Raw genomic sequence first — 27,670 nt, forward strand, 5'->3', positions numbered from 1 at the left:
TCATTTGGACATATACATTGATAGAACATGTAACTTCTATCTTATTCAAAGATACTAAAATGCCCCAATCTAACACTTGTTTCTCTACCTTTATTAAATAAGTCCAAGAAATACCCCTTCATCTCTCCTTGATCGCCCCCTCTAGTAGTACTTGTAGTTATTCTCTTTTATGCATTTCACTTGGCTTAAATCCCTCATTGTTCTCTCTCTTGCTTTAAGTAGTTTATATATATATATATATGTCTTTCTCCATCTTTTACATGAAGTCATTGGTATAAATTTTCATACGTTTTTCACTTTGCTTCTTTCTTGGCCAAACTATACCTCTTTAGATTTTCATCACTACAACTTCTATGTAAAGTCTTGCAGCAAGCTCCCATTGTTTTCATTCTCTCTTGTGCCTCTTGATTCCACCACCAAGACTATTCTTATTTTTAGACTTTTCACAGTGACAGTCCTAGACTAGACCCATTTTTGATGAATCTCAAGTAGCAGTCATTTCACTCCACATTTTGTTAGCCTCTCCTACAATCAAATCTTTCCTGTTATATTTTTCTTCGAAAACCCTTTAAATTTTACCATCTAATTTTTGGGCTCTGTTTCATGTTATCTTTTCTTCTCCATTTTTTGATATAGACAATGACTAAAACTCTATGTTGAGTGGTCAAGCATTCTCAATATAACTTTGCAATCCTTAAAACAGAAGCAATCCTCTAGTATCATAAGTAGTCTATTTGAATGGTTGATACACCATTTTTATATCTAATTAAATGTTCATCCCATTTTTCAAACCTGGTTATGGCTATAAGATGAGCTCATATGCTATGGAAAAATCCAAAATAGATTTACCCTTAATTATTTCTTTCCCCAAATCTATAAAATCCATGTACATCTCTATACCCATTCCCTTCTCTACTCACATGACCATTTAAGTCTCCTCCAATAATGATTTTCCCTCCTCTATGTATCTCTTGTACCAACCCCTCTATATCCATCCAAAATTTTGCCTTTATCTCCTCTCCCAACCCAACTTGCATTGGGTATCACCAACACCACCATCATCATCAATTGCACCTTATATTGACCAAGTTAGGGTTGATGGCACAACGTCCATATATCAATTGACTCCTAAAAGTCACATTGACAATACAAATTCATGCAAAGGAACAATGTGGTAAATTTTACGTTTGATGCCCTTCCTGACAAAATCCTCTAACAAGGGAATGATGAGATAATGTTTCAATATCTTCATATGAAAAAGTTTCATGAGATGTCAAGAACGAAGATAATTGTATGGTCGCACTCCATTACATAGCTGATATTATGAACCAACCTTTATGTAACTTGTGTTACATATGTACTAACAATGTTCATAGTTTCTTCTCCCATAACAACTTTAGCTGCAATAATCCAATCAACTTTAGCTATAATAACCCATGCTATAAAGTCTTATCCATAATAATCACCAATCCATTCTTTGTCGAATCCTTCACTGAGCATCAAAGTTTAAATCCAATTCTTTCAATATTTTAGCCTTATCTCCAACCTATCTTATCTCATGGAGGCACATAACATTAATTCTTTTTCTCCTAATCATCACATGCATCACTTCCATAGATTTTTTTTTTTTGGTTAAAGTCCTGATATTTCATGATTCAATCCTTATTCTATGATTTTGAACTAGCTTTTTACCTTGCATTTGCTCATGAAAATGTGAGAACCTTGGCAAATTTGATACTGCATCTAGACTTTGATGCAAAGGCTCCACTCTAGCTCATTGTCACCATACGAGTAGTGTAGTGTCACTGTGAAGGGTTACACCCCAATTATTTTTTGTTCCCCGAATTTCTTGTTTGATCTTTGCATTTTATCTTTGTAGTCCATCACGGGTATTGGTTGGGCATGCCTCTAGAAATTTTAATTTTAGTATTTAAAAATAAAAATATATATTACAAAACTATATAAATATAGAAAAAATTACAAGGGAAAAAAAAAAGAAACATAACTGAATGAGCATAAAATGGACAAGTTATAAGGTCAAAGAACAAAACCATCAAATATGTGAAGCCCTTGTAGTGGCCCAATAGTATTACATCTCAAAGGAATTGTTTTTGCTAGTACAAAAAGCCAAATAAGAGTGACTCACTAAAGTTAGACAATCCAAGTAATCCATAAAAAATTAATAATTTATTAATTTGCAACTAATAGTACTAGTAAATCATATTAATAATATAAAATAAGTTCAATCAATTCATTTGAGTCTCTTAGACTTCGACTTCTACATTTGGTAAATTCTATTTCCCCTCACCATAAGTTTATTTTTTTATCAAAGTTTCTAAACAATTGTGAGAAAACTTGGTATATCCTTTCTCTTCCACTTGATTACAATATATATAAATCAATCAAATCTCTATAACTAAGGAAAAAGAAGAAATCTTAATTACATTAATTACTAATTTACATTAATCAATCAAACCTGACAATTAAGATTGATTACAATCAATCCCATAGATTGTGGGATAAGATTGATTACAATCAATCACATAGATTGTGGGATTGATTATCTAACAAACTTTAAAGCAAAAAAATCCAACACTCCCCCTCAAGCTAGGTTATAAATATTTATAATACACAGCATGCAACTTAGATCTTCAAAATGTGCCCTTAGAAGTGCATTAATTAGGAGATCGCCAGTCTGTAAATTAAAAGGAATGGAAACAGACTTAATTACATCCTCTTCTTCTTTTTTTTTTTTTTTTTGATGACCCAGGTGTCTGACTAATCCTGAGGAAAGTAGCATTTCCCCCTGGTTCGCCCTCTAAGTAAATCCGGATACGGTCACAATCTATATACACTTGGAGTGGACTTTCGAGAAACGACTACCCTCCCTATGGACCCCACCTTTACGTCATGCAGACAAGACCCCAAAAGGGCCAACAGGGCACACCATAACCCTGCCTTCACGTGAGTGACTTGCCTTCTAACCTTACTATTGTTTTCCATCTAATGGTGCCTTCCAAGACGCCACAAGAATTCGAACCTCTGATACTCTTGTTATTCTCCTTATGCTTTACCACTGCGCCATGCCCTTTCTATTTTTTCTCTGATAAAATGCTGATTTATTTCCACATGCTTTGTTCAGTCGTGATGAACTGCATTTTTGGCAATATTGATGGCAGATTGACTATCACACAATAGTTGGATTGATCCCTCAAAAGGTATCTTCAACTCGGTTAATACTTTTTTCACCCAAATTCCTTCACAAATACCATGAGCCATAGCTCGGAATTTCGTTTTTGCACTACTCCTAGCTACCACAGCTTGTTTTTTACTTCTCAATGTTGTCAGATTTCCCCAAACATAGGTACAATATCTAGAAGTGGATCGTCTATCTAAGATTGAGCCTGTCCAGTCTGCATCAGAATACAATTCCACTTTCCCATTTGAGTTCTTTCTGAATAACAATCCCTTTCCTGGAGTTATTTTCAAGTATTTCAAGATTCTGTACACTGCTGTCATGTGTTCTTCAGAAGAGTTGTTCATGAACTGGCTAACAACACTTACTAAGAATGTTATGTCAACCTAGTATGTGAGAGATATATCAACTTCCCTACAAATCTTTGATATCTTCCCTTCTCTACAAGAACACTGTCATTATTTGAACCAAGTTTGGTAGTGTAGTTTATAGATGTCTCTGCAGGTTTACACCCAAGCATATATGTTTCTTTAAGAAGATCCAGTACATACTTTCTTTGAGAAACTATAATGCCCTACTTAGACCTAGCCACTTTCATTTCCAAGAAGTATGCGAGTCTCCCTAGATCCTTGATCTCAAACTCTCTAGCTAGAAATTCTTTGACTCTTCGAAACTCCTTAGCATAATCCCCTATTAGAATTTTATCATCAACATAGACAATCAACACGGAAATCAATCCATCTGAAAAATGTTTTACATTGTGTGATCAAATTGTCCCTATATATACCCATTACTCTTTATGACACTGGTAAATCTCTCAAACCAAGCTCGGGGTGATTGTTTTAGACCATAAAGTGACTTCTTTAGTTAACACACATTGTTGATGTTTGATGAGTTTTGTAGTCCATGGGGAATGTCCATATAGACCTCTTCTAGATACCCATTCAAGAACGCATTCTTGACATCTAGTTAATGGAGGGGCCAATCCAGATTTGCTGCAAAAGATAAGAGTATCCAAATAGTGTTGAGTTTTGCAACTGGAGCAAAGGTCTCATAATCTATGCCATAGGTTTAAGTAAACCCCTTAGCTACCAACTGAGACTTATATCTCTCAATACTACCATCTGCCTTTGTTTTTACCATGAAGATCCACTTGCACCCAATCAAGTTCTTTCCATGAGACAAATCAGTAATTTCTCAAGTACCATTCTTCACCAAAGCATTAACTTCCTCAATAACTGCCTTATTCCATTCTGGGATAGCCATGGCGTCTTGGATTGAATTAGGAATGGAGATAAAATTGATTTTGCTAGTGAATGCTTGGTAAGATAAAGATGTCTACCCTCATAACTCACATAGTTGCCAATAGGGTACAATAGCCTACTTCTGCATTCTCTCACCCCTTTCTTGAGTGCAATGGGTAAGTTCTCATCAGAATTATCATGATCACTTAAACTAGTACTTGCAGAATTTTTCTCCATACTCTGTGAGTTAAACGTAGGGATTTTTACCTCAGGTTCAAATGCCGATAGTAATGGTGAATCTGATAGAATCTCTTATTCCTTCGGTTTTCCCCTTTTTCTGTGATAGACACTTAACTCGGGATTGAAAGAATCAATTGGTTTTGGCTCAGGTTCAATTTGGACACTTGGAGAAGGGCAATTTCAAGTGGTGTGCAATCTATGCTATCCAAGAAAAATTGATATTCTTGTTGACTCTGACTAGAACTCTCCCCCTGAATATCAGTTTTGGGGTAACAGGGTTTTGTTTCAAAGAATGTGACATCCATGGTGTGATAAAACCTTTGGTTGTCAGGATAGAAGCATTTGTAACCCTTTTTGTTGGGAGAGTACCCTACAAAGATACAATTGGAGGATCGAGAGTCAAGTTTGGTTCAATGTTGTTGATGGATATGAACAAACACAATACACCCAAATATCTTTGGAGGAAGAGAGGAAATCAGTCGATTTTGAGGGAAGTGTTGTAAGAATACTTGATGTGGAGTGGAGAAATCTAAAATTTTGGATGGAAGTTGATTGATTAGGTATGTTGTTGTAAGAACAGCCTCACCCCAAAAACGTTTTGGAACGTTAGATGAAAACAACAGAGACCTGGCAATATCCAGAATGTGCCTATTATTTCTCTCAGTTATCCCATTTTGTTGAGGGATATCTACATAGGAACTCTGGTGTATGATTCCCACCGAGCTCCTGTGATATTTGGAACTTGAGATGGGCCCCAAATATCATTGTGGACCATAGAAAAAGGTTTTGATTATTTGTATGGCTGAATTGGGTATGAACTGCGAGAGTGTTTGGCAAATCGACAAATTTCACATTGAAAAGAATTAGCACTTTTATTTCTGAATAAACTTGGGAAAAGTTAGAGAAGTACAGAAAACTTGGGTGGTCTAACCTATAATATGCCATCATGACCAACCTCTCACTCTCATTTTTCAACTCACTAATAGACACACAAGAATTAGTTTGACAAGAAATGGGTTCATTCACTCCTAGATGAGATTGTCTCACAAAATCTGGTTGAACCTTAAAATGATACAGCCTAACATGACTCCTAGCACTGCTAATCATCATCTTCAGAGTCAAATCCTGAGATTCACAGACATGAGGAGAAAAATTAGCTATACAGTTAAGTTCTTGGGTGATTTTATTTATGGAGAGCAAGTTGCAGTCTAGATTAAGAACATATAATACAAATTTGAGTGTTATGTCCATAGATACCACAACCGAACCAGTCCCTTCAACTTTTTTCAAAGAACCATCTACAATTCTAACTGTGAGGGCTTCATTACAAGGAGAATATGTGTTGGAAACTCGCCTACCTCCTGTCATGTGATCAGAAGCACCAGAGTCAACAATCCAGGGCTTATAGTGCTCTTGTTTCACAGTTAAAGCCTTAAGAAAATTACCTTTTAGAGCTATGGAACCTGATCCAATAATTGGTAGGTTTTGTTGTGCTTGTAGTAGCCTTCTCAGTCCACCATGTTCCTCTTTGCTAAAGTTTGCCAGTTGCTCTGAACTGCCAGCCATGTTGCCTCGACTTGCCTTTTGTGCTGATGTCTTTGGCTTCCAATCAACAGGTTTTCCATGGAGTTCCCAGTTGATTTCTTTTGTGTGACTAGGGTGGTGGTAATGTTCACACCATGGCCTTCCCCCTTTTTGTGCCTACTACTAGTTTCGGACAACCAAGGTTGATGATTCACCACCAGCAGTTAATTTTTCTATCCCTAGCATTAATTGACGTCTACTCTTTTCTCGTCAAACCTCAGAGAAAGCTTCTCATAAGCTTGGCAGTGATTTTGTGCTAAATATCCTTCCTCTTACCGCATCAAGACTTGAATTCAGGCCCAAGCAAAATTTGTAAACCCTCTTACTCTATAATCTTCTTGTAGAGTTTGAGATCAATGGTAGTTTCTTAGGAATATTTTTCAAAAGGATCCAGTTACTGCCAATTTCGAAGGAGTTTATTGTAATACTCAGTCACAGATAAATCACCTTGTCGAAGATCGTGCAACACACCCTCAATTGTCACCAGTTCGGGGGTGTTGTCTTTGTGTGAATAAGTGTCTTTTGTAGCCTCCCAGACCTCTGGAGCAGTTTCATACAAGAGAATTTTCTCCTATGCGTGGCTCCATGGAATTTACTAGCCAGGACATAACCTGGTCGTTATCTCTCTTTGAAATCCGATAATCAATGCTCTTTTCATCTGGTTTGATGATATTTCCGATGAGATAATCTTCTTTCTCCTTGTTGCAGACGTGAAACATGAAGGATTGAGACCATTGGATGTAGTTTCGCCCATTCAATTTGTAGATGGTGATGGGTGCGGATGGGTAGTTTGACAAGGCGCCCCCATTGTCGTTGTACATAACAGTTTCAACATTTGAGGAGGAGGATTTTGGAGTTTCAATTGAGGATTCGTTCGTGTTTGACATGTTTGCGATTTGATGTTGTTGCCGAGAATGAAATAAAGGCTAGGACAACTGATGAACACTGCCGGAATAAGCAGTGTAGAATGTTGCCAGAAAAAGCAGTAGATAAAAAATTGACCTAGGACGATTGTGAGAAGAACATGAGGCGTCTAGGGTTGCTCTGATACCATGAACAATTGTGAGAAAACTTGGTATATCCTTTCTCTTCCACTTGATTACAATATATATAGGAGAAATAAATCAATCAAATCCCTACAACTAAGGAAAAAAGAAGAAATCCTAATTACATCAATTACTATTTTACATCAATTAATCAATCCCAACTATTAAGATTGATTATAATCAATCCCATAAATTGTGGGATTGATTATCCAACAAATTTTACAACAAAGAAATCCAACAATTTCTAACAATTATAATTAATTTTTAATACATTTTGGTCATTTCATTGGGCACACAACTATTAAGTAGGGCATAAACAGCATGCCCCAAGTGCTCAATGCAATAGCTCACCTACTGAGGTGTCACTCGAGGAGATTTGCACATTCAACATTAGGCCTGAAGCAATTGTCTTGCCTCACCTTGAGGCGCACTGCCACACCCCAACGATTTGCCTATGGTTAGTATAACCACAATAATGATCCCTATAATCCTGTTGCTAAACCTTGACCAAAAACGATGCTCCATTAAACTCAAACATATAGGATACGCAAATAATTATTTCAAAGGTCATATGCCCAATGAAGTCCTTACTATGCCATCAATCTCTCAAAACTTCTCTCATAGATCTAATTTAATCGGATTACTCTCTTTTTTAGTGTAATTATCATCTTGGATACACATGATTCCTCCTTTTCATTTTCCATGAATACATAATCGCCACCCATGTCTTCTTTTTATTTTTTGCTAGGTGCCATCCATCTCTTCCACAATGCCACTAGATATAACAAAACATTAAGAGGTTGCAAACACACATACATGGAATCACCAAACTGGTAAATAAATGCCTCTGAATCTTTACCAACTGCATTCAATCACCCACTCTCCAACAAGTTACTACATTCAATCAGCTTAACCACACAGATGCCAACCATAACACTAGTACATACATTGTGGAAAACCATAATAGAGAGAGAGAGAGAGAGAGAGAGAGAGATGCTTAGATGATAGGGATTGCACCATTTCAAACTCCATAAGAAGTTGTAGAGGTCACGGTGTTTAAAGACAAATAAACTAATCTTCAAAACAACAATAAGGCAAATAAACTCAAAAGTAATTAACACTCACAATACCACTTATAATAAACTGTGTTGGCAGTCTGTTTTTGTCCTTTTCAAGACCCACATGGAAATACATTTCAGCAGTTAAAAATACACCAAGGAAACTTCGAACTGGTGACATCACAATGTTGAAAGTAATTTTTGCACCCAAAACAGGAGCGGATATCTATGAATCTGTGAAGATAGAAAACACTGCTAGTCCAAGCTAAAGACAACCAAGTGGGGTGGTATTTAGTTTGCCTAAATGATACCGATATGTATTTAAGGGACTTTTAGAGTTCAAACCAAAAACAGTCACTTCATACACTAGTACTGAAAAGAAGAAATATAAAATTCTGTTAAAATTTTACCTCCTTTTTTCTCTGATAAATAGATGGGAATACTTACCCTGACAATATCTCCAACCTGTAGACTTTTCCAGGGAACTCTTTCCCACCTCTGACCTAGGAGCACTTCCACAGAATTGTTATTTATTGCCATGTCATTCTGAAAACGCTTCTGTTTCACATAATGATAGAAAACACAAAGGACAAAAGTATGAGTTTCAATTAAGCAAGAATCACATGCAATGAAGTCTTTTTCTCAAGGATTCCATGAAGAAAAAGATCAATCCAAGAAACTAGAAGCCAATCAGCTAGTAGTACTCACCCAGTCTTCCCATGCCTCCTTAACAAGAGATACAAAAAGCACGATACTTAGTGGGAGCACATTTGTTATTGGAGATACAGGACTGCACAAAACAGAACTTCCAATTTCAAGTTCCAAACAAGCCAAAAACTAGCTTACTAAATCTCTAAGATCACTGCTTCTCCCACAAAACATTTTTCTCTTCTTCCAAACTTAAAACACTTATTCAACAGCAGTGCCAAGTCAAGTACAGGAAGCAGTATATAAAAGAGTGAAAGTATAATGCCAGGTTTATTTGTTAATTTCATGGTTCAACTGTTCAAGTGCACAAAGTATGCTAAGGGATCACAAAACATGCATATAATAAGCCATACGCAAAATCAAGAAGTGCCAACCTGGCCACAAAAGAATAATCAAGGCGGGCCAGGGATAGGAGGCTGGAGTTCACGGTTGGCAACTGAATCATATACAAGATGCATAAAATACACGGATATGGACAAATAGGCAGGACACAAGAATAGTTACACATTTATTAGTGAAGCCCTCCCAACAAGCCAATGAAGGAGTTTCATGGAGGGGGGAAATGAAATACAGAAGTAATAAGAAATCACTACACTCCTACCCAAAAAAGAAATCACTACACAACACATGCATAATGCATGTATAGGGATAGCAGAGCATGCCAGACAGACAAAAGCTTGGACATATTTACCAATAGAACCCTATAAATGAAAAACAAGTGTAGAGCTCCAAAGTGAGGAAAATCAAGTAGATGATAAGTTGGAATATATTGGAATATAAGGAGTGCATCCAACATGGATAAGGAAATATTGTGTGAGAGACTATCTGAGTGATGCTAACACCAGGCTGAGAAGCAATAGAGGCACCAAAAAGCCTTGAGGCCTATCACAGTCAGAAAGAGAGAATTAAGAAATCAAGAGAGAGAACAGGAAAGACGGGGAGATCCTTGGCACCAAGGACCAAATACTGGTCTGTTCAAGCTGCTTTGCTATGAGGAGGTGAAGCACCTTGCAGGTTCCCAAGTGATGAAAGGTGACAACCCATATTCGATGGAGGAAGTGACATAGGGACAAGTGGCACTGCTGCTTGTGCTTACAAACTGAATATAAGGTTGACCTTAATAGTAAAACCTGCAACACACGAAGCTGCTTTCTCTGTGTGTGAGTCAAGTGGCACCTCCACAGATTTTAGAAGGGATTTGTTGCTGCCCAATCCACTACAGGCACAATGGAAAGTGTCTCTCCGCTTCTAGCACATCCTTCTCATTGACTGACCAATGCAAGGGCCCTCAACTATGCCAAGTTACAAGTGACAAGCCTATTGGTTCCAGCCTCCACTCCGTAAGTTACCCCTTGGCCCCAGGCAAAGGGAGACTTCACCCTCTTGCCCTGCCAATAACAAGGATTTGAAGATGAGCCAAGGGAGTAAAATGAGGTATGGAATCTTGACAAAGGGCAGTATATGGAGTTTGCCAGGGCAATTGGTGAGAATGATGTTACCCATGAATTTTCCGAGCTGAGTCCCTAAGTGAGTCTCTTTCACAGAGAGGCTCGAGGTAAAAGGACAAGCTTCCTGTAAGACTCTTCACATGGCTAGCTAAAATTGTGCCTCTAGGCAAGAATGGCAAATGCCATGATGTCGCACATGAAGAGCCACGTTGCCATGTCCGGTAGAATAACTAGGCCAGTTGGACTTTGGACCCTTCTGAGCATTAATGGAACATGCACCCACATGTAGCAAATGCATAATAGAAAGATAAAAGACGCTAGCCTAGTTAAACACAATTTCCACTAGGAGCCCTGGGAACAAGTTTTTTGTAAGTAATTTTAGATTTATTCAATATTAACAATCAACAAAGGAACATATGAACATACCATTACACACACAAAAAAAAAAAAAGAAGAACACCAAAAAAACAGAGAAGAAGTGGAGACCCAGCTTCCTTTTCTTGAATATACAGAAGCCATGCACAGAATTGAAAAAACAAACAATGGTCACAAGCCTTAAACCCACTAGGTGGGGTTAACTAGGAATTGGAAAAACAAAAGGAACGATAAAAGAAACAAAACAAGTGGAGATAATAAAAAAATAAATAAATAAAAAGCCAAGTAGTCAAAACTTCATAATTGGTTTAGCCAAAAACAAAATAAAACTAAACTAAACTTCTGAGGTGCTCCATATGTTGAATATAAAATTTGTAACAGTTAAAATACTACAGATAAAAAAGATGAACCTATGGTCGGGAACAATATTCCACACCCCTGGCAAACCCAATTCTAAAAATTAAGAAAATGAATTAAAATAAATAAGAAAAAGAATCCCGGAAATGCAACAACAGTGCCCCAATAGCTAATGGGAGTGAATCAGACAATATTTGCAGACAAACCTACTACTTTGCCCCGGGCAGGTCTACCAGAGTTGCTGAAATTAGTAATTATGCTCCCATGACACAAATATTAGCTGGCAACTCTACTGAATTATGCTGTCTTTTGTATGTGAGACTAGTCCATATGCTTAATGCTCCAAAAAGATAGCAAGTCCTTATTTCACTTAACGTACCTGACTGGCGTGCTTGACAAAATTGAAATCATCAGAAAGTAGAGGTTAGCCACCCGCCTGAACTGTCAGTGGACAAAAGAGAATTCTTTTCAGAGAATACATATGTTTGCATGTGTACACATATATATAGAACTAATATAGAGCAGACAATATGTTGGGTTGAGCTCAATAGGAGTTAGACCACAATATGGATGCATGTTTGAATAAATGTGTTGAAACCCAAAACCATAATGTGAACAAGTCTATTTCAGTTAACTCATCCCATTTTCCTGAAAAATACATATCTATGCACATAAGACCTTAAAACACAATAATTCCACATCAACAAATAGTAGATAATGTTAATCATAACATAGTGACACTAATAACAACATATTCAGCCTTTATCCTACTATGTGGGGTCGGCTACATGAATTCTAGATTTTCATGTATTTCTGTCTTTTGTCATATCTTCATTTAAGCCCATACACTTCATATCAAACTTTAATGTCTCTCCCAAAGTCTTCTTGGGTCTGCCTCTACCTCTTTTTTTAACTAATTGTTCCATTTCATCAACTCTCCTTACAGGAGCATCTCTTGGTCTTCTTCTCACATGAGTTAGAAATGAGGTTAGTTTACATAGACAAAGTTATTAAGGTAGAAAGGCATATGATGCATTCTGTAACACAACAAATGTTAGTCAGTCAGACAATTGAAACTCCAAAATATAAAATTAGAAGTCAACATCATTAAATTTCAGTGTAAATAGAAGCCTTTCATTCAGATCACCTCCACCTCCCCCAACCAGTTATCAAATGGGAATATAGGTTTAACATAACAAAAATAATCACTATAAAAGTAAATGGGGAAAAGGGAAAAAAGAAGAGGCTTCAAATGGTTTCCATCGTCTTGATTCTTGAATTTTCAGATGTTTCAACACAGCTTACAATTTACAGAACAGGAACACCAGTAAAGGAATGAGATTTCAACTAAGAAAGGGCATCATGGGGGCCTGGGCTGGAGGATTTACCTTCCCAACTATGCCCACAACCTGCCAGGTCAAATATTTCAAATATCGGAGCACTCTGAAACTCATGGTTTGTTTTATTCTAGTAAATGAAGAAAGGAGACATTTCTGAACTCTGGCCCAACACAAAACCCAGATTAAATTCAAGCTTTAACAGCGGTATCTAGGTTGGACTAGAAATTAAGTAGAAAGTGCCCATAATACTCTCAATGATAATATACAAAAGCACGGCACTAAAAATAATTTATAATTTTCAAGGCAGAGAACTAGTTTACCTGTTCAAACAAACCCTTTGGTAGAAACGTAAGAACATGGTACTTTGTAGTTGATATAGAATTTGCCTGAAAAATGTAATCCAGTTGCAGTCATAACCCAAACAATCCAATAAAAGAATGCACGTAATGCATAACCTGAAGAAAAGTAAATGGGTATCATGCAGAAATCTTCCTTGTCCAGCAGTTTACTTTGCACAAATAAAGCATACATAAACTTGATTTTCAGTTGATGAGAATTAATGTCAAAGAAAATGAGGAAGTTATTTTCAGCATAGTGAATTGTTGGACAACAGTAGCCAAATTGGCTGTCCACTGATCAGTAATTATATGTGGCAAGAGTAAAGTGAGCCACATGCATTCATCCATTTCTCAGACTCCTGCACAGAGGCAGGGCTGCGTACTTAAGCACACTAAACCTTCCTCAATTTCGCAACAGAATGCTAGCCATAAACCAGTGTCCAAAAAGGCGGCCGCCACAAATTCATGTCAATCGGCTCCTAGGCGCCAGCCCGATTAAGCCCCACTCCCCCTCCGCCTCCACTACCACCGGCATTGTTTATCCAACCGTCGCCGCCGTCAGCAGAGCTGGATTCAAGCTTCTCAACGTCAATATAAGTGCAAAACAGATCATCCTCCGATACAATCTCATCAAAGCCCCCCAGCGGGCCATTGAAGGGGTCACGGATGTCATCAAGTAGGCAGAAGTTCACCTCAGAGTGGGCTCGCCGGTGGCGAGTGGCCCTGAAGATGCTTGAGGGGTTCCCAAAGGACGCCCTGGGAAGTTTAGGAATACTTTGGTAGGCGGAATTAGCGTTAGAATTGGAGGGATCTTACATTTTGACCACCCCACCTAGGCACTATGCCGCAATCTAATGTCTGACTAGCGCCTAGCACGTTTTAGAACACTGCCAAAAATCATTTTGCCCCAAGGACTCACACTTCTTGTTTGTTTGTCTAATCCAACAAGACACCTCTTCTTGAATGTGCTTAGTGAAGTTTTTCTGAAATTATATGATAAGCTTCTCTAACTACAATAATCCTACCTACCCCACAAGATTTTCACATCCACCACCAATCTTCAAGGTCTTATCCATAAGAACCTGTCACGATTTAGGCTAGTTATATTTTATTTTTATTTTTACAAAATTATATTAGTTAGTTATTTATAGATTAGTGACAATTATGTAGTGTTTAGGAGCAGTTACTCTAGTGGAGAAAGTGGAAGTTGCTTCGTTAAAGTAGTGGAATAGCCTCTATATAAGGTTGTACCACTCTTGTACGTTTTTCAGGTTTTGATTAATTGAAAAGTTAATTCTTTCTCTCTCTGAAATTCTCTCTTTGTCTCTCTCGGATCTCTCTATTTCTCCCTGTCTAAATTCTCCTTTCTTTCTCTCAGTTCTTAATTCTCCCTCTTAATCAATTTGATTCTTCCCCTTTTCCTCTCTATTTCTCCCTTTCTTTCAATTCTCTCATCAAAGGAATTACAGTCAGGCTTGGGTTCCTGACAAATTGGTATTAGAGTAGTCCAATTCTTGGTTGGATCTAGGTGTTTCCGATCAGATTTTGAAAGCAAGCAGTACAAGGCAGTCTTTGGAAGCAATTCTTGTTGTTGTTCAGGGCAAAGTTGGAAGAAATCAAATGAGGAAATAGCAGAGGGAACCCGCACGAAGCATATAGAGACAAGGTTGGAGGCTATGGAGATGGGTTTGCGGTAGACTCAGGAGAGTTGGGTCACTACCGGGAGGAGAACACAACCACCAATGCTGCCACCAAAGAGGTTGTGCAATCACTGGAGAAGGAAGTAGCTAACTTGGGTCATCGGATTGATGGGCTCTTGAAGATATTTTCCAATATGCCTCAGGCCAGCCTGCTAGAAGATTTCCCTCCAAGAGTTGTGTCAGAACCAATCTTGACACAAGCAGGCATTCCCCCTCATCCTTCCACGTCACAGGAAAATGAAGAATAACTAGTAATAGACTAGGCCATCCAGGTAAGGGGACCTCACCCAAATCACCAACACACACCCCTACCTAGGCTGGAAATTCCCATGTTTGAGGGTGTGAAACCAAGGTGGTGAGTTAGGAGGTGTGAGAGGTTTTTCTAATATTATCAAGTTGTTGAAAGTCTGAGGATAAACCTTGCAATAGCCTACTTCAATGACATGGCTGATGCATGGTTCCAAGGGTGGAGCAAAGTGAGAGATGAGACAAATTGAGCAGACCTTGTGAAGGACTTCTGTATAAGGTTTGGTGAGAAACCTATGACAAACACAATCGAGGAGTTTAATAAGTTTAAGCAAGAAGGGTCAGTGATAGACTACCAAGCCCATTTTGAACAATTGAGGTCTCTAATGATGAATGTACATCCTGTCTTGACTGGAGAATATTTAGCTTCTAGTTTTGTCGATGGACTTAATGATGAATTGAGGGCAATGGTTAAGATGATTGAGCCTGCAACTATCAAGCAGGCTACTGAGAAGGCAAGATTACAAAAAATGGCCTTGGAAGCAATCTTTAAAAGGCATCACATCCCAGCGAGAGTTCAACCTTTAACAGGTTAGCAGTTGGACGGAAATCTGGGGACTACAATATCAGGATGGAATCCTAGCATTAATACTTCAGCAAAATCCCTAGCCATGGACCAAAAGAGGCAACTAGGGTTGTGCTACAGGTGTGGAGAGAAATTCAGTCCAGGCCACCAGTGCAAAGGGCAATTACTGTCCATGGAAGGATTGGTGGAAAGAGAAGAGGGCAAAGATGATGCAGGGGGGATGAAGGACCAACCACTGAGATTTCTTGAGGACAAGAAATCTTTTAAGGGGAGGGAATGTCATTATTTAGGCTAGTTATATTTTATTTTTATTTATGCAAAATTCTATTAGTTAGTTATTTACAGATTAGTGGCATTTATGTAGCGTTTAGGAGCAATTACTCTAGTGGAGGAAGTGGAAACTGCTTTGTTAAAGTAGTGGAATAGCCTTTATGTAAGGTTGTATCACTCTTGTACGTTTTTTAGGTTTTGATTAATTGAAAAGTTAATTCTCTCTCTCTGAAATTCTCTCTGTCTCTCTCGGATCTCTCTATTTCTCCCTATTCCCTGTCTAAATTCTCCTTTCTTTCTCTCAATTCTCCCTCTTAATCAATCTAATTCTTCCCCTTTTCCTCTCTATTTCTCCCTTCCTTTCAATTCTCTCATCAAATGAGTTACAATCAGGCTTGGGTTCTTGACAAAACCCAATCTTTTTACACCAACTATCGACTACCTAAAAAAACCATTCTCTTTTATTCAAACTTATGTTTCTCTTGAGATATTATTCAATCCAACTGTTTCACCATTTTTCACTCTTTTTGGTATTTTTTCAAGCAAAAATGATTATAAAATATGTAACTGCTATCTTATTCAAAATTACCAAGATATTCCAACATAATATTAATTTTTTTCAATATTCACTTAACACTTCATACAATATTCTTGTTCTCTCATTTACTAGTACCTTTTATCTCTGTTTTTTATGCACTTCACCTGACTCAAGTTCCTTATATTTCTCTCTCTTAGTTTAGGCAGTTTGTATGTATGACTTTTCTCATCTTACATGTCAAGTCCTTAGTATCACTTTTATAAGCTTTTACCTAAGTTTATCATTTTAAATCAACTTAACAATTTTTCAACTAATACTTTATACATTTATAAATATTACAATTATAATATACAATCCATTGAAAAGTATTACTTCGTTACTATTTTTCATTTGAAATTTACACCAACTCCGACAAAGGATATCCATCTATGGCCGATCCCTAACCCGAATAAGGGAGGACGATTGCATTAAATTGCCAACAGCATAAAATCCATTGAATCAAACAATATGATATTTTCACTAAAAGAAATAGTATTTTAAAGGTAATATAATTGCAACACCTATAAAAGTACGAGGTATCAATTGAAAACATTATTAAAATGGGTTAAAAAAGTAAAACTAGCCCAAGTTCAGGACATTTTTAGTAATTTGGCATTTAGTCAAAATAGACATTCTCATACTTTCCTATTAGCACATGCATGCCATGTCTAGTGGCAAGCTCTCTTGGTCCTTTTATTCTCTTTTTTTTTTTTTCCCTATGCACTCCAGCACCCAGGCTCCTTTTGGTTTAAGGCTTCGTCCTTTTAAAAATAGGAGCCATCTCATTGCATACTCAATTCATCTTACCTTCCACAAGTAATCTCTTTCACCCACACTTTACTGTTGAAAATAACTTAATTTTCACATTTTAAATCTCCAATTCGTTCAAGGATTCACTCATCACTCTTCCACCTTCAATTTTTGAAATGAAAATCAAAGATCATAAAGCTTATATTGAGTGTTTATGCGCTCTCCCAATATAATTTTAAGATCCTTACATTATTAACAACACGAGCAATTATTTTTTTCTCGCAACAAGGAAATCTACTGAATAGTCGATAAATGGTTTCTAGTGATCAAATTTTCATGTTAAAGAGGAAGCATTTTAATGCAATTGGAGAATGATTAATCATTTGATGGTTCAAAATAAGAGTTCGTTCGGTTTATCCTAGGTGAAGGCTTTAGATTGGTTTCTGGTGGTTCACTAGAAAGGTGAACCAGTGTGACTATTCCAGCTAGAAAACTCAAAAGTCTTTTCCCTATACATGTGATCTCTCATAACAGTTTACTGAGAAAGTTATGCATGTTTTGTTCACCTCCAATCCCTCCCCCCCAGCTGGCCCCTCTCTGCATGTGCTGTTAGGTCCAAGGGATCTAACAAGGAGATCTCAAGAATTCCGCAAGGAATTCTAGAGAATTGGGTAGGATTGGTAAAGAGAAGAGAATTGATTGTAGGGAGAGAGAATGAGAGAGAGAATTTAGAGGGACAGTTCAGAATTCAATTCATTCATAGCATACCTCTTCGGGTGAGATCAATTTATATTTATACTGATCTCACCAGCCAAGTGGACAATTTAAATAATTCTCGCCAAAAAACCATACAACTGCTAACTACCCACGTGCTACGGCTACTACTACCTTCTTGCCTCACTTTATTTAACAAGCACATGCCAGGCACATGACAGTTTACCCTCCCCTTGAGACATTTCTTGTCCTCAAACAAAGTAGATTAGCTACTCTAGGGAACTATGTGAGCAAATAAGGGAGTTAGACCTCATCATCTCCTACTACAAACTCCCTCTCACTTCTTCCTTTATCTACCTGTTGTTTCATTCTATTCTAAGTCATAGCTAAATCCCTCTTTAGCTATCCCAAGATCTCCTGCCTTTGTTGGAGATGATCTTCTATAGTTGCCACATTAGTAATCTCCTGAATAGTAGGAAGTAGGGGGGGCTAATACCCGAACAAAGGTTCCAATGGGGACATCCTAATGGAGCTGTGGTGGCTAGAGTAGTACCACCACTAGGCTAGTGATAGCCACTTGTGCTAGCTCTTGGGGTGATGGAAACATAAGCACCTCAGGTAGTTCTCCAAACACTAATTGACTCTCTCCATTTGTCCATCAGTTTGGGAGTGATAGGCCGATGACAAACCTAGCTTAAATCCGTGGGATTTTAGTAGAGTTTGTCAAAAGAGACTGGTGAATACCTTATCTAGGTCAGAGATGATGGTCCTTAAAGTCCCATGTATCTTAACAACCTAATCAAGGAATACTCTAGCAACTTCCTGAGTAGTGTATGGGTAAGAAGGGCTCAAGAAGTGAGCAAACTTCTTGAACCTATGCACCACCACTTGTATGCAATCTTTCCCCTCTGATCTGGGCAGCCCTTCCAGAAAATCCGTTGACACGCTCTCCCATGCTTGGCCTGGAACAACTAAGGGTTGTAACAACCCAGGAGTAGCTACATTCTCTTGCTTGCATCTCTTGCAAGTATCACATGCCATCACAAACTTAACCATAACTTCTTTCAATTTAAGCCAGAAGAAGAGCTGCCTTACCTTAGGGTATGTGTTTCGGATTCCAGAATGCCCTCCCAGTGGGAACTCATGGAGGGATTGGAGTATCCTTTGCTTGATGTCCTATATGTCCCCAATCACTATTCTCCCCTTGTATCGAATCACCCCATTCTTAAGCATGTATCCTGGCTTGCTAATGGGACTCAAGATCAATTGCTCTAACAACCCTTTGACCTGCCCATCGAAGTCATAGCTGGTGGCCACCTCTTGATACAAATCTGGTACCAAGGCAATTATGTCTACTACTTCTCCCTCCTCCTGAAATATGGATAAGGCATCGGCCACTACATTATCCTTCCCCTTCTTGTATTGTATAGTGTAGTCAAGACCCATCAGCTTTGCCATCCCCTTCTTTTGTAATTGAGTGTGTAGTTTCTGTTGAAGTAGAAACTTCAAACTCTGATGGTCAGTCTTGATCACAAACTGAGCCCCTTTTAAATAGTGCCTCCACTTGTCTACTGCCATTAACATAGCCACAAACTCCTTCTCCTAAATGCTTAGCCCCAAATGTCTAAGGGCTAAGGCTTGGCTGAGAAATGCTAGGGGCCTTTCCTCCTACATTAATACCGCCCCAATCCTCATCTCACATGCGTCTGTTTCCAGCACAAAAGTTTTGTTAAAGTCAGGTAGACCCAACACCGGGGCCTCACTCATAGCCCTTTTGAGTTGTTCAAAGGCTGCTTCAGCCTGAGCATCCCACTTGAAACCTTCCTTCTTCAATAGTTGAGTTAGAGGCCTACTAATGATCCCATAATTCTTCACAAGCCTCCTGTAGTACCTTGTTAGGCCTAGAAGCCCCCGCAAGGCCCTAAGGGTGTTAGACCTCGGCCAAGACTACATGGCTGCCACCTTCTTTGGGTCTGTGCTGACCCCTTGACTTGAGATAATGTACCCAAAGTACTTCACCTGCCTTTGAGAAAAAGAGCACTTCGACCTCTTGATATGCAATTGGTTGACTCTAAGGACCTCAAAGGTGGCCTTAAGGTGTGTCAAATGTTGGTCTAAAGTACGGCTATACACCAATATATCGTCAAAAAATACCAGGATGAAGCTTCTTAGATGGGATTCAAAAATGTGGTTCATCAAGGATTGGAAAGTAGCTAGGGCATTGGTAAGGCCAAACGGCATTACCAACTACCAAGAACTCAAAATGGCCCTGGTGAGTTCGAAAAGCAGTCTTGGATATGTCCTTAGGGCTCATTCGAATCTGGTGATAGCCAACTCTTAGATCAAGCTTAGAAAAAATGGTTGCATCCCTTAATTCATCTAGGAGATCTTCAATGAGTGGAATTGGGTATTTGTCTTTGATTGTCACAGCACTAGCGATAATCTACACAGAAACGGCATGATCTATCCTTCTTAATACAAGGGATATGTAAGGACTGTGGCTAGATTGAATTAAGGACTGTTGTAACATTTCTTTGACCATTTGCTATATTTGTGTTTTTTAGGCTGGGGGGTATCGATAGGCTTGTGCATTAAAGGGTTCAGAATTGGGCTTCAAATTGATAGAATGGTCATGGGTTCTAGGAGGAGGTAGGGTTGTTGGCTCCCTAAAAAGATCCTCATATTCAAACAAAAGCATATGAAGTAGGTCGAGTTGATTTACCTCCCATTCTTGTTTGAGATGGGTTGCTGACCACCAGCAAGAGTTCACTGTTTATCCTCTGATCCTCCTCCTTCCCTTCTTCCACTGCTTGTATAGAGAAAAGTTGGGCCACCTGAGTTAGTTTCTGCTTGAGCATCTTCTGTAAACGCTTCCTTGTGATCATCTTGCACATTCCAACTTCCTTACTGCCCACCAATGTCATTCTCTTCCCTTCCTTCTCAAAGGTCACCTCCATCCTGTTGAAATCAAAGCAGATGGGGCTCACTTGCTTCATCCAGCCTACCCCCAAGACCACATCACACCCCCCCCCCCCAATTTTAATAACCTCAAACCTGCCTCAAACTCTTCGCCCTACATCTCCCAACAAAAGCCAGCGCAAGCTGACTTGCTCATTACCTTACTCCCATTAGCCACCATTACTGAGAGTGGCTAGGTGTTAATCAGTGAGCACTTCAATCGCTTGGCAGTACCTTCGTCCAAAAAACTGTGGGTACTCCCACTGTCAATGAGAATCATCAACTTACTTTCTCCCACCTTCCTTTCCACCTTGATAATTTTGTTGTTGGCCAGCCCTCTCAAGGCATGCAAAGAAATCTCCCCATTGTCTTCTTCTCCTTCTTCAAGCACATCAAACATGTCTTCCTCTTCTACATTTTCCTCCTCTCCTTCCAGTAGAAGCAATTGCTTCTTACACTGGTGCCTAGGGAAGGGGTAAGCTCTTCATCCCCTGTACTCTATCAGCCTATCCCCTTGTGTTTTAGGGGTTGGGAAAGGTAAGCTTTTCATCCCCTGTATTGCCCTGAAAACCTACCTTCCTTGATTCTTCCCAACGGGGATCAACACATTGTGTGTTCCTCCCCTATTCATCAACCTTTGCTTCTTCATAAGCACTTCCAGGGGATGAAGAGCTTACCTTTCCCTTAGAAAAAATGGTTGCATCCCTTAATTCATCTAGGAGGTCTTCAATGAGTGGAATTGGGTATTTGTCTTTGATTGTCACGGCACTGGCAATAATCTACACAGAAACGCCATGATCTATCCTTCTTAATACAAGGGATATGTAAGGACTGTGGCTAGATTGAATTAAGGATTGTTGTAACATTTCTTTGACCATTTGCTATATTTGTGTTTTTTAGGCTAGGGGGTATCGATAGGCTTGTGCATTAAAGGGTTCAGAATTGGGCTTCAAATTGATAGAATGGTCATGGGTTCTAGGAGGAGGTAGGGTTGTTGGCTCCCTAAAAAGATCCTCATATTCAAACAAAAGCATATGAAGTAGGTCGAGTTGATTTACCTCCCACTCTGTTTGAGATGGGTTGCTGGCCACTAGCAAGAGTTCATTGTTTATCCTCTGATCCTCCTCCTTCCCTTCTTCCACTGCTTGTATAGAGAAAAGTTGGGCCACCTGAATTAGTTTATGCTTGAGCATCTTCTGTAAATGCTTCCTTGTGATCATCTTGCACACTCCAACTTTCTTACTGCCCACCAATGTCATTCTCTTCCCTTCCTTCTCAAAGGTCACCTCCATCCTGTTGAAATCAAAGTAGATGGGACTCACTTGCTTCATCCAGCCTACCCCCAAAACCACATCACCACCACCCCCACCCCCCAATTTTAATAACCTCAGACCTGTCTCAAACTCTTCGCCCTGCATCTCCCAACAAAAGCCAGCGCAAGCTGACTTGCTCATTACCTTACTCTCATTAGCCACCATTACTGAGAGTGGCTGGGTGTTAATCGGTGAGCACTTCAATCGCTTGGCAGTACCTTCGTCCAAAAAACTGTAGGTACTCCCACTGTCAATGAAAATCATCAACTTACTTTCTCCCACCTTCCTTTTCACCTTGATAATTTTGTTGTTGGCCAGCCCTCTCAAGGCATGCAAAGAAATCTCCCCATTGTCTTCTTCTCCTTCTTCAATCACATCAAACATGTCTTCCTCATCTACATTTTCCTCCTCTCCTTCCAGTAGAAGCAATTGCTTCTTACACTGGTGCCCAGGCAAGGGGTAAGTTCTTCATCCCCTGTACACTATCAGCCTATCCCCTTGTGTTTTAGGGGTTGGGAAAGGTAAGCTCTTCATCCCCTGTATGCCCTGAAAACCTACCTTCCTTGATTCTTCCCAACGGGGATCAACACATTGTGTGTTCCTCCCCTGTTCATCAACCTTTGCTTCTTCATAAGCACTTCCACTGTCAGTTCATGTAACCTTGCGCTATCGGTGGCATGCTTGAGGATCTTGGGTTGCAGGACCTTCACCATTGGCTTAGCTCTTTGTTTAATCCACTTATAAAGCTAGAGACAAAATATGCCTCCATGAGATAGGGGTTATGGTTGAGCATCAGTGCCTTTAACTCCTCAAACCTCCTCTGATAATCCGCCACTGATCCCCTTTGTCGAATCTTGTTAAACTCCTCCATAGAGGTGTCAACGGTTTGGATTGGTCCGGTTTTATAAGAATCCAATAACCGAACCATTTTTAACGGCTCTGAAAAAATAAGAACCGTAACCGAACCATTACATATATAAAACCAAACCATGACCAATCCGTCACACCGAACCGGTTTCAGTTCGGATTCGGTTCTATCCAATTAACATTTAGCTTCTAAACATTTTCGCAAAATATGAAATTACAAACAATTTTGTTAATTAAAATAAACTCATAACTTCATTAATGCTTCAAGTCTTGAAGTAAAAGTAGAACAAAATAATTCATAGACTATCTCATCAAATGATATTACATCGACCATTTAGTATAGTAATAGTCTAGAAATAAAATAGTTCATGAATCTTGCTAGTTTTCTAGAAAGTGATACTATTTATGCGTATGTATATATATACCCAAAAATTTATAATATATATAAGTATAATATCGGTTCCGGTTCGATTCGAACCACGGTTTGGAAAAAAAAAAAATCAGTAACCAAACCAAATATATCGGTTCTTAATTTTTTAGAACCAGAACCTAACCCTTGAACCATAATCCAAAAGGCACAGTTCGGTCCAGTTTGGTCCGATTCACCGGTTTTCGAATATTTTTTGACACCCCTACTCCTCCACAACATTGGTCATCCCCCATTCTCCGAACCTCTCACATAATTCTTCCACGAACTTAGCCTCGTGACATTCCTCCTTCACCTTGGCCCATCCCTGGTACCAATCGTCCCCAGCATCATTGAGGTAAGTCGCAGCTAGAGCCACCCTCTGTTGCTCTGGTACCCCATACCACTCAAAGGCTCTTTCACACCTCCTAATCCACCATCTAGGTGTGTTACCATCAAACATGGGGATATCCAATTTTGGCATAGGAATCCCCGGGTGGCCTTGGCCCCCAATTACCCCTGCCTTCTTCCTAATACATTTTCCCCTGTTTCCACCGGTTCCTCCCCAATTTCAGAGGTTCCCAGCCTCCTCTGACTCATCCCCTGTCCGAGAAGAATCGGATCCACTCTCTCTAGGAGGGAAATATGGGGATAGACTTACTGAATGTTGCCAAGCAAACATCACCATAAACCCCTGCAGCTACTCCCTAATCTGCACTCCCACTTCCTCATGTATGTGAACACCTCCTTTTGGATCTGATTAACTGCTCCATCCAATTTGCGATCAATGGAGAAGATCGCCTCGTGATTGCGATTGGATTTGAGCTCCAACTGATCCACTCTCGCTTAAAAATCTGACATCGTGGAGCCAAATTGTTGTAACTGCATCTCCATGTTCTTCATCAACGTACCCTCTGCCATCTTCCTAAATTCACAGCGATCAGAACTGGCCCGAACCGACTCTGATACCAAATTGTCAGGTTTAAGGGATCTAATAAGGAGATCTCAAGAATTACGAAAGGAATTCTGGAGAATTGAGTAGGATTGGTAAAAAGAAGAGAATTGATCGTAGGGCGAGAGAGAGAGAGAGAATTTAGAGGGAAAGTTCAGAATTTAATTCATTCATAGGATGTCTCTTCAGGTGAGATCAGTTTATATTTATATACTGATCTCACCAACCAAATGGACAATTTGAATAATTCCAACGAACAAACCATACAACTGCTAACTACCCATGTGCTACAGCTACTACTACCTTCCCACCTCACTTTATTTAGTAAGCACATGTCAGGCACATGACATGCACATTCTAGGATCATGTTGGCATAGGCTAGATGGCTTTGGCACGTGTTAATATATGGAGTATTCTCTATTTGCACAATCTGAAATGCACGTTCACTTCAAGGACAAGTGGAATGGACTTTTCTTTGTAGGTATTGTACAAATTGAAACCCTTCTCAAGGTGGGCTTCCTTATTAGAAAGCTCCACTCTTGTGTGTCTAAATTTCCAACAAGCTGATGAAGAGATAGGTGGCACTATATTGTTGCTTTTTGCAAAATGGGTGAAAATTTTATCTTCTTTTTTTGGCATTGTTCTATCTTTATCTCTCAGTACATTTAGTTTGGAAGGTATTACTCATTATCACATTTTGTGTTAAGTTTAGATAAATGAAAAGGGTTTCATTAGTTAATTAACAGCTAGTGTAAAATTGTCAAATCTTTTAACATGAATTCCAGACATCACTTAACTAGAATATGAGCACCAACTACTTGAAAGTGAATAATTATCCCAGCTCACGAAGCACCATAGACATGCTTTGACAAAACACTTCCATAAGCAAAAAGTTTGAAACCATTCCTAATCCCAACTTAATACCCATGAGACATAAAATTGATTCCCCACTACAAGGAGGCTCCTAGAAACTCGTGGTGTTCTCAAGAGTTTACTACAAAAGAAGCAAAATCAAACCCAGGCAACCTTCTTCCTTCTCTAAAAGGAGGTGAAAAAGAAAACTAATAGGAACTCTTTCTCAAATATCCTCACCAAATAGTTCCTTTCGTTAGTGATTCTCTATTCCCTTTCAATATAAATAACAAAAATCTAAATGGAACTAACAAAAATTACTTCAAACCTTTTTTGCGGGGTCTTTAATAAGTTAAATGCCATGAACAGACGGTTTATCCATCTCATAAAGGCTCTTAAATTGGTCTAAACCAGTCTATTTTATCAAACATATGTCTAAAGGGGAATCAAATAATTCCTAACGGGAGAAGATCTATTTTGCTAAGAAATAAAGGCAGAGAAAAAGTAATTAACCAGAGAAGAACAAATAGAAAGCTAGTCTCAATACTATGTTACAATAGAACACATGTATAGGCCAGGAACAGTTTTGAGTCTTCTAGCTAGAATAGCCACACTGGTTCACCTTTCTAGGGAACCACTAAAAACCAACCTAAAGCCTCCGCTTGGGATAATGCATAGAAAGGAATATGGCCAATATTGAAATAAAACTAACCTAAACTCTAATATCCACAGTTTATTTAAAAAAAGTGGAGTAATTAAGCAGTGGGCTCTTATGACAACTTGGGCATCTTAATTCAAAGCTCAAAATAGTTTCCAATAAAACTACATACACCATATTTCCTAGATTAGCTATGGTCCCCAACACTTTACATTTCAAGGCATGGTAGTCGCTTACCTCACCTACTAATAATACTCTTTAGCTACAATCCAATTCATGGAACAACCATAATTGCACTCAAAAAATGAAGAACAGAAAAAAATAAAAATAAAAGACCAAACAGTTTCAGCGTAGATTAAACTTGATGAAAAGTCCAAACACAATCACATCAACTTAACGCACCCAATGTTGGTCTGCCAATGGCTTATAGCAAGAAACCGCGGGTCAACCATTGCGCTGGAAGCGCCATCAATAAACATTTGATTCACAAAATTAAAGCCGATTATCAATTCGTTACCCAAATTTTCTCGCCCCGAGAAGACTCAGTGCTCAAACTGACAAATCAATACTAAATCTATGAACCAACTCTTATTTCGAACCATCAAATGATTAAATATTTTCCAATCACATTAAAAGCTTCCTCATTAACATGTACGAAAGAGGGTGAGATATGTACCCTGAATTTAACCAGGAGATTGGCGTCTCGATCGTTGCAGAAGATGGTACGGTGACCAGGAGATTGAGGCTGGACGCGGCCTAGGGTTACGGTGCGAGAAGGCAACCGGCTCGTCATGTCGGAACTCGATCTCGATGTCCTAGCCCTTCCGTTCATCTTCCTCGCAATTCGCCCGATCGCCGAACAGAAACGACCACCGCCGGGCGCCCAATCCTGCACGCGCAGCCCGCAGAGAATATCCAATCGCTCTCCTCGTCGTTCTTCTTCTGAATTGATTCGATTCGATTATCCCCCTTCTCCTCCTCTCTTCATCATGAACCAATATGAAGAACAACGAATTAGTGCGTAATTGAATCGAACCACTTTCTTTTTGATATTATTATTTGCCCTCCTGAATGTGGGTTTCAACGATCTTAAGCCGTGACATGCTTGTCTTACGCGTGAATGAGCGCGTAGAAGAACTGCGGTGGATGGGTTTGCTTCCTTGTGAAGCCACGCGCGATCCAGAGAGTGGGGAAAGGTTTTGAGAAGTTCAAGAGCCGGAGAGTTCGACGCTACCACGTCGTTTTGATGACGTAATAAATAATTATCTCGGCCGTAATTGGCAAATCCAGCCTAGATTTTTAGGCACCGGCAATTTTGGAGGGATGGGACAGTTTTTATGTTTATATTATTTTGGTTTTTTTTTTACAACGGCTGGAAATATTGGCTATTTCTGGCGTCATAAACACATAAACCATGACATTTTCCTTTTTACAAAATCTTTTTTATGCAATTTCACAATTATCTAAATTTTATTTTGTCTAATATGACAAGTTTGATATTGTATATACCTAGCTAAATTTAATATCCTTTGTTTTTTATTTGAGTTTGTATCAATTATCAATAAAAATTAATTTGTAAAGAGCAAGAATTTATTTTTTTTTTTTTTTGTCAACGCATCATCACGAACACCCCTATTATTTAGTCCCACAATTTTAGTAATAGAGGTAAATCAATGAACCAAACAGCCATGTTTCAACCCTTAGCACAACCACAAATATGAGGGTGACAAGCATTTTTTATATTTAAGATCGTTCCCTATCTGTTGAACTATTTTTTGGGCATGACTCGAACACGAAACCTAAAAGCTCAAAAAATAACGCCCCAACGATTCTTCCTTTGCTAGTTGATTTACACCCTGGGGGCATGAAATTTTTTTTTCTTTCTGC

The 27,670-nt window shown here is 38.9% G+C and overlaps 1 protein-coding gene across 1 annotated transcript in view; it reads right to left on the bottom strand.

Moving 5' to 3' along the window:
- Positions 1-26,819, bottom strand: part of LOC127789016 (phospholipid-transporting ATPase 3) — a 40,710-nt gene extending 13,891 nt beyond the window's left edge. The window contains exons 1-5 of the mRNA XM_052317748.1: positions 26,460-26,819; positions 12,917-12,982; positions 11,636-11,697; positions 9,077-9,158; positions 8,816-8,926 (exon numbers count right to left, since the gene is read on the bottom strand). Coding sequence (XP_052173708.1) covers positions 8,816-8,926; positions 9,077-9,158; positions 11,636-11,697; positions 12,917-12,982; positions 26,460-26,615 — 477 coding nt within the window. The 5' untranslated portion in view covers positions 26,616-26,819. The remainder of the gene's footprint in view (positions 1-8,815; positions 8,927-9,076; positions 9,159-11,635; positions 11,698-12,916; positions 12,983-26,459) is intronic.
- Positions 26,820-27,670: the final 851 nt, after the last annotated feature.

Source organism: Diospyros lotus, chromosome 13 (assembly GCF_014633365.1).
Source record: "Diospyros lotus cultivar Yz01 chromosome 13, ASM1463336v1, whole genome shotgun sequence".
NCBI classification, from domain to species: domain Eukaryota; kingdom Viridiplantae; phylum Streptophyta; class Magnoliopsida; order Ericales; family Ebenaceae; genus Diospyros; species Diospyros lotus.